The sequence below is a fragment of the Macrosteles quadrilineatus genome, unplaced genomic scaffold (genome assembly GCF_028750875.1).
Source record: "Macrosteles quadrilineatus isolate MER2022 unplaced genomic scaffold, UCM_ALF_1.0 Scaffold_8__2_contigs__length_117827958, whole genome shotgun sequence".
Lineage (NCBI taxonomy): Eukaryota > Metazoa > Arthropoda > Insecta > Hemiptera > Cicadellidae > Macrosteles > Macrosteles quadrilineatus.
In genome coordinates, this window is record NW_026542601.1 from 42999418 (window position 1) to 43012388 (window position 12971).

The following is a 12971-nucleotide window of genomic DNA, read 5'->3' on the forward strand; positions in this document are numbered from 1 at the left end:
CCCATAGCATCATAGGATTGCAGATACCTTAATCTAATCGTCATAAACTGTTCCCACACTCCGGACAGCTTGCCTTGACTACTTCCTTCACCACTTCCTACATCGCGGACCTGCTTTTCTCCCTTCCCATAGAATTTTTGGATTGCAGATACCTTAATCTAATCGTCATAAACAGTTCCCACACTCCGGACAGCTCGCCTCGACTACTTACTTCACCAATTCCTACGTCACGTACCTGTTTCCCTCCCCTCCCATAGCATCATAGGATTGCAAATACCTTAATCTTATGTTCATAAACAGTTCCCACGTCCCGAACAGCTCGCCTTTACTACTTCCTTCACCACTTCCCACGTCACGGACCTGTTTGCTTCCATTCCAAAAGCATTTTAGGATTGCAGATGTCTCAAACTAATCGTCACAAACAGTTCCCACAGTACGGACTGCTTGCCTTTACTACTTCCTTCACCACTTCCCACGTCACGGACCTGTTTTCATCCCTTCCCATAGCATTTTAGGATTGCAGATACCTTAATCTAATCGTCACAAAAAGTTCCCACAGTCCGGACTGCTTCCCTTTACTACTTCCTTCACCACTTCCTACGTCACGGACCTGTTTCCCTCCCTTCCCATAATATCATAGGAATGCAAATACCTTAATCTAATGGTCATAAACAGATCCCACGCCCCGGACAGCTCGCCTCTACTACTTCCTTTACCACTTCCTACGTCGTGGACCTGTTTCCTTCCCTTCCAATAGCATTTTAGGATTGCAGATGCCTCAATCTAATCGTCATAAACAGTTCCCACACTCCGGACAGCTCGCCTTGACTACTTCCTTCACTACTTCCTACATCGTGGACCTGTTTTCGTCCCTTTCCATAGAATTTTAGGAATGCAGATACCTTAATCTAATCGTCATAAACAGTTTCCACACTCCATACTGCTACCTTTACTACTTCCTGCACCACTTCCTACGTCACGGACCCAAGCTAGTGTCGTCATTTGATTATATGTATTATCCATACCGTTTCTGTCCTAATATCTGTGGAATAATGCTATCAGCTATTTCCTTATTTACTGCATTCAAAAGTCAACAGCTGATCATATGTCTTTGTGTATGTGTCAAATACTGCTTCCATGAGGATTACATTGAAACTTTGAGACCCAGTGGGGCGGATTCCTGAGAGACTATTTTAACGCCATATAGATGTTGGCACTCACCGATATGGTCTTTATCACCATGCAAAATTTCAAAACGATTGATTCAGCCGTCTAGGAGGAGTTTGCGTATTACGAAATGCACAAGAGTCGACGTATAAGAGCTTCGCTCAATAAACCTATGTTTATTTGAACGAGCTCGGGAACTAGCATCATTGAACTTTGAAAATAACTTTAGACAATTGGATTGGGAAAGTCTGACATTTACCCTGACCCTGCTTCATCACTGTTTTAAAACATTGGTTATGTTCTGTTAGCCACAATGTTTGCAAAAGTATAACTTTAATGTGTCTGTAAGAAAACTCATCTGCTAAGTATTTAAGAATAATCTGCAATTGGGTTTGAAATATTTTCTTATCAGTTCATATACCCAGCTCTTCCAGGTTATCTCATCCACTCTTCTGTACCACATTGGGAGCATCATTCTAACCTACTTTGCACTGTATAAATCTTTTTCCGTACGCACATGCTTGTATTTACAACTGTCTACAATTATCTCACCTTTTGCAGGAGGCGACGCCAGACCCCACAGCAGATCCGGTGCAGCTCAAGAAGGCCTTGGAGTGGGAGCTGTCTCTAGACACACGAGATTTGCGATCACACGCATGGTATCACGGAGCCATCCCTCGTACACGTGCCGACGAGATTCTGCAGGAAAACGGAGACTTTCTGGTGCGAGACTGTACGTCCCAGCCGGGCAACTATGTGTTGAGTTGCCGCAGTAAAGGACAGGGTCTGCACTTTGTTATCAACAAGGTTAGTTTCTTCATGTTTGCTTAAAGATATAGTTAAGTAGTTAACTAGCTGTGGGGTGGTAAGTTTTCTGAGGCTGCTCTAGGATTTTGCTGTTCTTCAGCTTAAACAATTATAAATCATAAATGTTGAGGGAAACTTAAGTCAAAATATTTCATTGATTCATTGAGCGGATTTCATGTCATTCTTAAAATTCAATGTTGTTGGTTGAATCCTATAAAAGACAAATTATAGACCTAGGTGCTGTGACTTTGTTTGTTTGTTTTTAAGTTTTTTTTTTTCCTATGAGGATTAGCAAATGGTTTACCAAAATATATAACTGGTGCTTTTTTGACTAGGCTCATCACTAGACATAAACAAAATCATGGTTTGACTCGCTTCTTAAATAAAATGTAAAAAAATAAATGTTACTGACATACACCCAAAATAATGATAAATTAAAATAAACCAAAATGTAAGATTATCATTGTAGTTTATCATTTTTAAGTGGTTAACCTTAATTTTGTTTGTTTGTAGGTTGTGATTCAGCCAGACACAGTTTACGAGCGAGTGCAATACCAGTTTGAAGATGATGCGTTTGACACTGTACCTGACCTCATCACCTACTACGTGGGTAGCGGAAAGCCTATCTCTACTGCCTCTGGTGCTCGTATCACAGCACCTCGCAACCGACTCTATCCCCTCTCCTTCTACGCCACCAAGTACGCTCTTCATCACCAGATGGGCGGAGGGACTCCAGCAATATCACCCATCGCCTCCTCTCCTCTAGCTTCTGGTGGAACGTTGCGCTTCAACACCTACAACAGTTACCGGAGTCCTGTCCATTCACCTCCTCGAACAAAACGTGAAATACCTCCTAGATTACCCAGCAAAAAACAAAGAAGTCATTCGCTGACCCCTTCAGAAATGAATGGAAGAGGACTTTCCTTGAGTACTCACGGATCAATTGACGAGAGGAGCAATAGTGCAGACGGAGTTATTTTAGACTCTCCGATGACCAGGTCTTGTCAAGAACCTTCTACTAATGGCAAGTTTTCTACACATTCCTTACCTAGGGCAGCCGGGCTGAATTCCTCAAAGACCTCAGTTATAACTCCCGGAACTGAGACTGTACCAAGAAATTCTAAAATCGTCAGAGTTACCAGTGATCCCGCTCTAAGTCCTTGTTTGGAAAGGAGAAGGTTTGAGTGTCCTGATTCCAAACACGAAGACGGATCAGAAAGTCATCCTCCTCCAAAACCAAGTAGACTTCCATCAGTTTTAAGGTCTGAAAGCAATCCTCTCGATTGTGATATCGATGATACGAGGCAAAGCACAACAACCCTCACAGATATTCCTTATCCCATCAACAGTCACGGAACATTCCAAAGAGTGGTGTCATACCACGCTTCTGGCAGTGACTCTGGAAACGGATCCGGAGATTCGGCTCAAAGCTCGGCTGCCGGAGACGCTTCAGAATCCACCACCCCTTGCTCGACGCTTCCTCAGAGGCCAAGCGGAGTTGTAATCAAAAACCCGAGATATATCCACTCTCAAGGTTTAACTTCTTCCTGTTCCTCAACAACTTTAAAAGCCTTTGAGTACGACTCGGCTGTAGAAGATTCCCTGGCTTTGGAGGCAGTTAATGTAGAGTTTCCGACGTTTTTCGATCTTGAAAACTTCCAAACACTTCTTCTTCCTACATCTGAGAACAAACCGCTGGATGCGACTGCACTGCAGGGTATCAGAATGATGTTGCAGGAGACAGGATCTCGTATCCTTGCTAACCATCTGACCAGGATGGACCTTGAGTTGACTGTGGGTTCAGACTCTTGTAGACCCTGGGAGGGTGAGACAGGTGTCGGAGTCAAATCTGGAATTGAAATGGCTGCGTTGCCCATTGGCAGTCAGATACGACTAGACATCATTGAAAGGTATGTGTTTTTTTTAACTTATGATTTGAATTTCTTTTATCTAAATTATTTTTTATAATGAAATCAACTTTTGAGTTAGGCCTACATGCTGACCACAATAACATTATTGTTCATTTTTGGCCCAATGTCTAATAGATCATTACGTTGAACAAGAAAATTGTAGTTCATCTTGAAAATTTTAAATGTTAGTTTTTTTCAACATTAAACCATTATTGAACTATAGCAGTCTCATTGTAATCCAACAGAACCAAAACTATTTTGGCTTACTGAAGATAGGGATTTCTAGAGTTATCAACATAAAAAGTTTTAAAAGATTTATAGACTGGAGCGGGTTAAATTTACCTGACGAAATTTACAAGACGATTGTCTAAATGACGAATTCCTGCATTACACTACGACTTTCGCCATCAGGAAATTTGTGTCACACGACCACGAGGGAGGTATTGGATCATCCTCCTGACACCCACTACAAACTATAAAACCGTTTTTGTTTACATTAAATTTATAAATAAGTTTTTCATTGTTGAACAGTAATAGTTACCATTACCAAATAATGCTACAGTGCTTGAAAAGTGTTAACAATTTACGCATCTTTTGAAACCTTGTTATCATTTAATCACAATTTCAACTGTGCCACAACAATAAATATTATTGAATAACAAAAATCCACTATTTATCCTGTATACACAGTGCTACTAGCTTAAAATTGCAACCTTAAACTGTGTCACCCCTATGAAAAACCCCTTGTACCTCAATATCTCTCAAATACATTAGTTGTCTCTATTTCCCAGGACACAGTGTCTGAAGCTGCTAGTGGCTGTGACAATCCTCACTTGCTCGACAGAGGGAGAGAGAGCCGAGACACTCAACAAGTGGATACAAGTGGCTGTGGATACCAAGACTGCGCTCGGAAACTTGTTCGGCTTTGCCAGCATCATGCTCGGCCTGTGTATGCCTCAGGTAAACACAAGGGTTGTTCTGTTAGTGAAACTTTCACAAGTGATGAATAGGAACAGCTACTGAAATAATTAAGCTTCTGATGTATTAAAAAAAGTTTGAATACCTGCTATTAGGCAAGCCATTAAACTGCATACATAGTTTCAGCTCTTACATGGAGCCATCATCAGACGGTACGAAGGACGTTTTTTGTCTCTTCCTAGAGGGGTGCACACACTGGAGCGGTACGGTGGTGCGGTAGCAGTGCGATATTCGTGAGGTGATTTAGCACAATGGAAGTAAATGCAATCGGCCACACCGGAGCGGTGCGAGCGGTAGTGGTATACTGCCCTAAACCACCGCACTGCCGAGATGCAGCATGTTCCATTTCACCACCCAGCGGTGCCGGTGCGATGAGTCATTTTGTGTCCAGGACTCCAAGCAACCAAAATGGCAATTGAGCTTCTAATCGAAAATGTCTATTTGTACCCAATTTGCATTCCATTGTCATCCTGAAATATATGTTAAAACGTTTCTCATCTTTTCTCAGTTTAGGCAGCAATTTAGGGTATTCTAAATGTTCAAATCGCCTTTTTTGATGTCAATTGAAATCTTCTTTGTTGAAAATGCTATAATATTTTTTAAAATATTTTTCATCACTCCGTAACGAGAGTAACTATTTTCGATAACAGCTGACATCAATGAAAGTAGTTGTTTCCCAAGCTCTAATTTAGGGCGAGGGCAAATCGATCAGCTGATTTTCCCTCGCTCTAAATTCACTTTCCCTCGCTCTCAATTAGTTCTCCATTTATTCACTACACGCGCTAGTGTTTTGTTATGGTTTAATTTAATGATTTGAATGAGCTGTATGTATCGTTCAAAGCTGTTTTATTCTTTTCTATAATTATAAAAGAGGATGTTTGTATATATATATATGTTTGGCAGTGATAAACTCAGACACCGCTGAACCGATTACCACGAAACTTGGTACACACGTGTAGAATTTCATGGAATAGGTTTATACACCATCAATTTCGTGATCCGTCCAATAGGCTCCGCCCCAGTGGCTCTGGAGTTTTAACGCTTGACTGACTACATTCCAGATCTCAGTAATATTGACATAGCAGATCTCAGTAATATTACAACTATTTTATTTCTCAATTAATTTGATTGAACATCAAAAGAAAATAAAATAAAATTTTCTAAAAGGAAACCTACATATATTTCTCAATACATTTTGTTTAAATATAAAATACTAGTTGAACCCGGCAGACGTTGTCTTGCCTTTGACTATTTATAATTTAAGTACCGTAACGTTTAATTGTCTTATTGTATATGAAGTGCTTATAACTAAATTAAAATACGTACGACAACTAATGAAACACATATAGTACAAAGGATAACCGATTCTTTATTATTGCTCTTATATTAATGCTAGTGATGGGTAGACAATATTTTTGGTCTTTCTATTCGGCTCAATCACGTCCTGGTTGAAGTTCGTTCGCTACGCTCACTCATCTTTAGGTTGGAGCTCGTTCGCTGCGCTCACTTGCCTTCAGGTTAACATGAATAAAAATAATTGTACTATGTCGTGATGAAAAGTACCGTTCATAACTCGTACCAAAAGTCATTATCCGGCACTTGCTCCATTATTCCCGTCCTTGGCTTCACCTCGCACGTGAAATTGATGTTCCCTGTGTGCGTACGTGAAAATAGCTCTCACATACTCGGCTTCGCCTCGCACGTGAAATTGATGTTCCCTGTGTTCGGCTTCGCCTCACACAAAAACTTGAGCGCGCGACGGAAAAAGCTACTTTCGGTCCTAGTAATGAAATATACTATTGACTTTTGTGTATAATTATTAATGTTTTTTGTGTGCCTTTATAAAAAATTGTATTTCTTTTTACCATTCAGGTGATCAGGCTGTCCTTACGGAAAATATGAATGTTTTCTATGGCCAAGACTAAAGAAATCAATGGTACTAAGTAAGCCCTATGTGCAATAAATTGATAATTTTCATAGGCTCGTCAAATTAAATGTATATGTATCTTGATCAAACATAAAAAAATTAATTAGAAATGTAAATATAAGAAAAATCATCAATAAAAAAAAATACTCAATCTAATTAAGAAAGAAACCAAAACAAATCAAATCATGCTGAAGCATATGTTCCAACATTAAAAAATTGTTTATTCACAAGGTGCATTTATTTTAAACTCAAATAGCATCCAGTTTTAGTTTTATTTTGGATTCCCAAATCAGAGACTATTGCAGCTTCCAATTTGGTGGGTCTTCACCATTAAAATGCCAAAAAGTTGTTAATGAAGTTGACAACTGGTTAGCCATCGTTAATTGTTTGCCAACTCTGAGTAGCTCGCAGACAAGAGTATCGTCAACACAATTATGAAGAGTACTTCAATCATTCCACTGTTTGTTGCCTAAGTGGTTGCCATGGCAACAGTAAATGTTTGATGTTTAACTTCCCCTATTAGCTCATCCCGTTAGGAATTCCAACCAACGCCTTTAATCCTACCCATCTGAGGGAGTGGTGGAATAACATGAAAACTTAACTTTTTAAATATTGTGATATGTTTTGTAGGAGGTGGAAATTTGCATGTGGAGCTACAGTACTTTAGTATCTGAAATCATTGTTTATATCGCATTACAGTTGCCCATTTTGTAAAATTCTAGTCTTTTTACAAAACACTGCCTTATTGTAGAAAAGACTCCGAAATTGCAATTAGGACAAATTTAGGTATAATAAAAAACGGTTGAGTTAATTTCGTTAAGTTCAGCTTATATACTGTTTGTGAGATTTTATTTAAAAAAAGACTCTGTCACCAGCTGTATTGTAATATGGCTACCCCTAATTTTGTAAAATTTCTTGGTTTTCAACCTTTTTATGGAAAAAAATCACAAATCACAATAACAACTTTTTAAAAAAATCTTAGGATGTTACAGCCCAATTCTCAAAAGTAACGATTAGGCGGCATTTTATAAAAAGCCTAGACTTTTTACAAAATAGCTTATTTTACAACTGTATTGGTACTGCCATATATTTAAGATTCCCCCTAACAAATCAGCTGTAGGAAGTTTCATATAAATGAAATGTCTATCCTTTACGTTTTTTTAAGAGAAATTCTGCTTGGGATTTAGAAAGATGAACAGGAGGGTTTATGGGTAGTGAAAGGGGGAGTGGCTACATTACTTACGGAAATACACCTCAGAACGGCCATAAAGGGTGGAATCAAGCCAAAACAGGGGTTTAAAGGCCGTCACATCAACTATCTTTTCACCTCATGTAACTTGCCAGTGAGGATTTAGCTTTACAACATTTATTTCAATATTACCTACCATCGGAGGGATTTGTTGTATGTGAGATTTTCACTATAGATACATTTTTTGAAATTTTGCACACTTATTTCTAGGTACCTAGGGAAGATTGTACCAAAAGTCCCCATAAATATGAAGCGAGCTTAAGCGGTATTAGCCAAAACAGGGCCCTTTTTTTTGTTTTTGACTAAAATCTTGAGAACCGTCGGTCGGATTTAAAAGTGACTGGATACCAAATGAAACTTTTATTTTATACCTAATGGTTACTGAGTTATAGGGTGCTAAAATACCTATAGGGTTTATTTTCAAATTGTCGGGGTGAGAACAATGGTGCAAACTAAAGTAGGTATTTCGCTGAGAAAAAACACCATATTTTAGTACCCTATAACTCGGTAACCATTAGGAATAAAATAAAAGTTTTTAAGCGTCATTTTTGTGAAAATTTAATGATCATCTTTGATTTGGTATCAGTCACTTTTAACTCCAAACAACTGTTCTCAATATTTTACCCAAAAACCAAAAAAAGTTCCCTGTTTTCCCTAATTGCCGCTAGAGATCGCCACATATTAATGGGGACTTTAGGTATAATCTTCTCTAGGTACATAGAAATATGTGTGCAAAGTTTCAAAACTTTCGGAATTTTTCGGAGGTTGGGTCATTAGTTTATATATTTTTACTGGACTATAGGAGTTCCCAAATGGTATGGTGGTGGTGGTGTTATAAATAGTGGTGTCTTTCTATATATTAAGATTACTATTCAATTTATTTGGACTTCTCACGTAAGTATAATGTATTAATGAAGTTTTTTTAAGGATTTTGTAATGTATAGATTTAACAGCAGGCTTACTTAACACGTTTGCTGCGGGCCATCAAATGGCAGGCGTAGCCCCAGTGCGGCGCAGCCCGCAGCGTCGAACAAACCCGATTGCCGGGTGATTGGCTCTCATATTTCGGTAGGACGAATAGCAAATAACGTGCGGTAATGTCCTGCTTTATAACAAGAGTCAACGTAGTTCGCTAAACACTCACAGATAGCAGCACTGCTTGGAACGTAGCCGGTCCCATTGTATTGCCAATTGGAGGGAGAATGACGGGACAACAAGTTGATTATTAAGTTTGCCTTACGGGGATTTTATGGGGAAATTTTACTACCAACCTACAACACAATAAAAAGCAAGTTACCCACTACACGCTAACGTGCTATAGGTCCGCCTTCGACCGACGCTAGAGCAAAAACAAAGATATACGAAAGGCATTGCCGAGCGTATCCGATCGGTTACAGCAGCACCTGGACAGCGCTCGGCCCGTATCCGATCGGATACGCCAGCAGTGAACGTGTTAACTGACGAAAATAGATTAAATATTAAATAAACACAGAGTTTTTTGAAGCTACTGTAGCTCCTTCTTCAGTTGTAGAGTCTCTAAAGAAGGAGTAGCTCCAAACATTCTGTTCTGTGTTTAAGTATTTATTTGTGTTTCATGTATTTTTGTCATTAATTATTTATTTGCCTGCTGTTGAACCTATATGCATTGCAAAATCCTTTAAAATCCTGGCATAAAGGTCATTTTATAATATTATTTTTACAAACCCAAATGGGAAGAGGCATTGTCTTGATCTGGCATTGATGTGGGAAAAGGCGTTGATGAATGATCTGACTTTTTCTCTGAACATTAGAAATTAAGATTAATTAATATTGGAATTTGAATATTTTTCTTTGTTTCAGATACAAAGGCTGACAGTAACTTGGCACGTACTGCGGCAGAAATTCACAGATTCAGCGTTCAACTTTGAGGCCAAACTCCGGCCAACGTTAAAGAGCATGAACGAGTGTACCAACCCTCAAGCCCCAAACACCACAATTCCCCATCTTCTCCCATGCGTTTTGCTGCAGGAGAGAAGTTTAGAAGACATAATGGGTGCGTTTTATTTTTAAACTAACTGCTGTACCCGTGCTTCGTGCCACTATAGTGGTGTATTAAGCTGAATATTGATAAAAGTGGTATTGTTGTTAAACTTTAAGTGAAAGATAATGATCTAAATTTATATACAAAACAAGTGAAAAGTATTTTATCAACATCTACACTGGTATAAAACATCTTTGTGGGATAGGTAGTGGTCCTAAAAATATTTATCCATAAAATTAGAATCAACAATAACTTGTTCACTAAAGTGTTCCAGTTTTGACTTTTAATTCTGTTTTATGAAGTAATGTTTTAAGAATTGAGCAGTCAAACTGATGATGTTTTCAGGATTTCGATTTAATCAACTAATTTTCTTTTTCCTGATCAGGTCAAAGCAGCAAGCCCATCACTAGTTTGGAGACGAGCATTTTGAGTTCCTGGGAGTCTTCAACATCGGACTTTGGCCTCGGGACTTTATTCGCTCATCTAGAACTGTCTCGGAAGTTCGGTGACTCTTTGCCCTCCTTTAGACGAAATGCTGAGATAGTCTTAGGAGACTCAAAGGTAACCGGAGATTCATTTTCGTAAATAGTTATAAAAACATGTCTATAGGTATTACTATAGTTTAAAGTTCAGTTTGTTGATAGTAAGTTGATGATATTTAAGAAATTATTTTGGACATTTCCATCAAGATTAGTAAAAAAAACATTGAGTAAAATTTATAAATATATTATAAATTGTGATGGGAAACGGGGCAATATTTTCTTACATAAAACATGTTAAATTTTGCTTCCCTTTTACCAAGAGTCAAATTTTGCATATTTCGTCACAGTTACGTACAATGACCTCTTTTAGTCTCTATTTGGTTGGATTTGCAGGGTTCTACTGTAAGCCCATACAGCAACTGTACAATTCTAATTCAAAATTAAAATTATTTACTGTCCCAAAAAAAATTACATCAATTGCTGCCGATTGCCATGTATTGTTGGCCGATTATATGTAGCTTGTGTCTCATAAACTTATGTCTTAATCTACTAACATGGTCACAAAACATTTTAATACAACAAATATGCCTAACTAATCTTAGTAGATTAGAAACACAGCCAACAGCCAATAGCCACAACATTTTGAACACAGCAAATCAACAACAGATACTCTGACAAATACACCAACAAATACCCGAGGAGGGGTCTGCTTAATAATCTGGAATAAACACCTTATCCAGTAGCATCTTAATTCTGACTTTTAAAAAATCACAGACAACTTACTGTTGTTTATGATTAGTCTAACATTTAATTTAATTTAACACGTTCAGTGCGGCAGGCATTCCAACAGGTGCTCGCCAATGGCGGCAAGGCCCGGGCGAAGACCCGGCACGGCACTGTTACAGCGAACGCAATTGGCATTCAAATATTTCAATCTGACGAATAACAAAAGAGCAGCGGTGATTGTAATCTCCCCAATCGTTACCCCAAGATTGTACGTAGTTCCCTAAAACACCCCTCAAGGTAGCAGCACTGCCTGGATCAGTAGTCAGTGGCTTTGTAATGTGGCTTGAAGAGAGAAAATCCCCGAAACCGGGACAAAAGCATTGTCAGACGGGATTTTTCGGGAAATTTTAGTACCAACCTACACAGCAACAAAGCTCACATTCTAAGCTACAGGCTAGCAACGATTTTAACGTTCCCCGGCAATGGCTGAGCTCATACTGAACTAATGTAGTGGGGGTTGCGCACCTACATCAATTGATGTAGGCCGATAGGAGCGCTCGTGGCGCGACTACATCAATTGATGTAGTCAGCACTGAACGTGTTAATAGTTTAATTCATCAAATAATGTGATTCTTAAGATATTTTATCAGACATTTCTTTGCTTATCCCTGTGATCACTAGGTGGACGATTTACTCCTAGACATGTTCCGGACGGAGTTCCACCTCAAGTTCCTGTGGGGGTCGCGCGGCGCGACGGTGGCAGCGGCAGATCGACATTCCAAGTTTGAGCAAGTTCTCAGCGTCATGAGTGAGAAGTGTGAACCGTCTGTCGATCAGGTTTCATCACAACCTGCGCCAGCGTACAGTCCTGCCATCGGCACGAGCGTCTAAACCAACTTGCAAATTCTTGACAGTCCGAAAAATCATCAAAAATTATTTTCACAATGTAAATGAACTCATGTAAGCCTCTGTTCTAAAATCCTAAAGTACTAACCTTTTTTATATAAAAAAAATTTCTTTTATTTGCTAGACACCAGTATCTAGAGCCTACCTCCTAAGATATTAAAAATTTACAACCATTTTCACCGGGTGTAACAAGATCAAATTTATTCAATATGACGATTGCTGATAAAAACAATTTATCCATTTACATGTTCCAAAACTCAGAATTATCTACCGAGGAAATATTTATTCTCTTTTGTTTGTATTTAGTCTTTACTGTAGGGAAAATACAAGCAAAATCAGGTGTGATTAATTGTTGGTATTTCTGTATTCTGTTTTATTTGTTTCAGCTTAACTTAACCAATCAATAGTTTTATTAATGCTTATGAAGTTAAACGGGCTGAAGCCCGTGGGTAACAGCTAGTTGAAATATATATATTCCAAATCCAAATACAAATTGCCCACTAATTTGCGGCAAGATTATTTACTAATAGTTTTTGAAGTGTCGGACTGTCAAGATTCTATTCTAGATCATTCTTAGATGGTGCTATCATAATGGTTGTTAACATTTTTGTAAACCTTGGTGGAAATGAAAGTACTAAAATGTGCATTTTAAAAGCTGAACTCCAAAAATAATAAATTTATAGTTTTAAATATTTTTTTAAGGATTTAATTTAATTAAATTTCCTCTAAAGGTAATTAATATAGTCCTATAAAGGCACAATACTAATGACTTTTCAAACAATGTCTACAAAGAACATGT

The 12971-nt window shown here is 38.4% G+C and overlaps 1 protein-coding gene across 5 annotated transcripts in view; it reads left to right on the forward strand.

The window, feature by feature from the left end:
• LOC128999748 (SH2 domain-containing protein 3C-like) overlaps positions 1-12442 on the forward strand; it is a 226528-nt gene extending 214086 nt beyond the window's left edge. For all 5 annotated transcript variants that reach the window (XM_054426410.1, XM_054426408.1, XM_054426407.1 and 2 more), the window contains 6 exons: positions 1729-1974; positions 2488-3884; positions 4676-4844; positions 9878-10070; positions 10444-10619; positions 11948-12442. In XM_054426410.1, coding sequence (XP_054282385.1) covers positions 1729-1974; positions 2488-3884; positions 4676-4844; positions 9878-10070; positions 10444-10619; positions 11948-12157 — 2391 coding nt within the window. In that variant the 3' untranslated portion in view covers positions 12158-12442. The remainder of the gene's footprint in view (positions 1-1728; positions 1975-2487; positions 3885-4675; positions 4845-9877; positions 10071-10443; positions 10620-11947) is intronic.
• Positions 12443-12971: the final 529 nt, after the last annotated feature.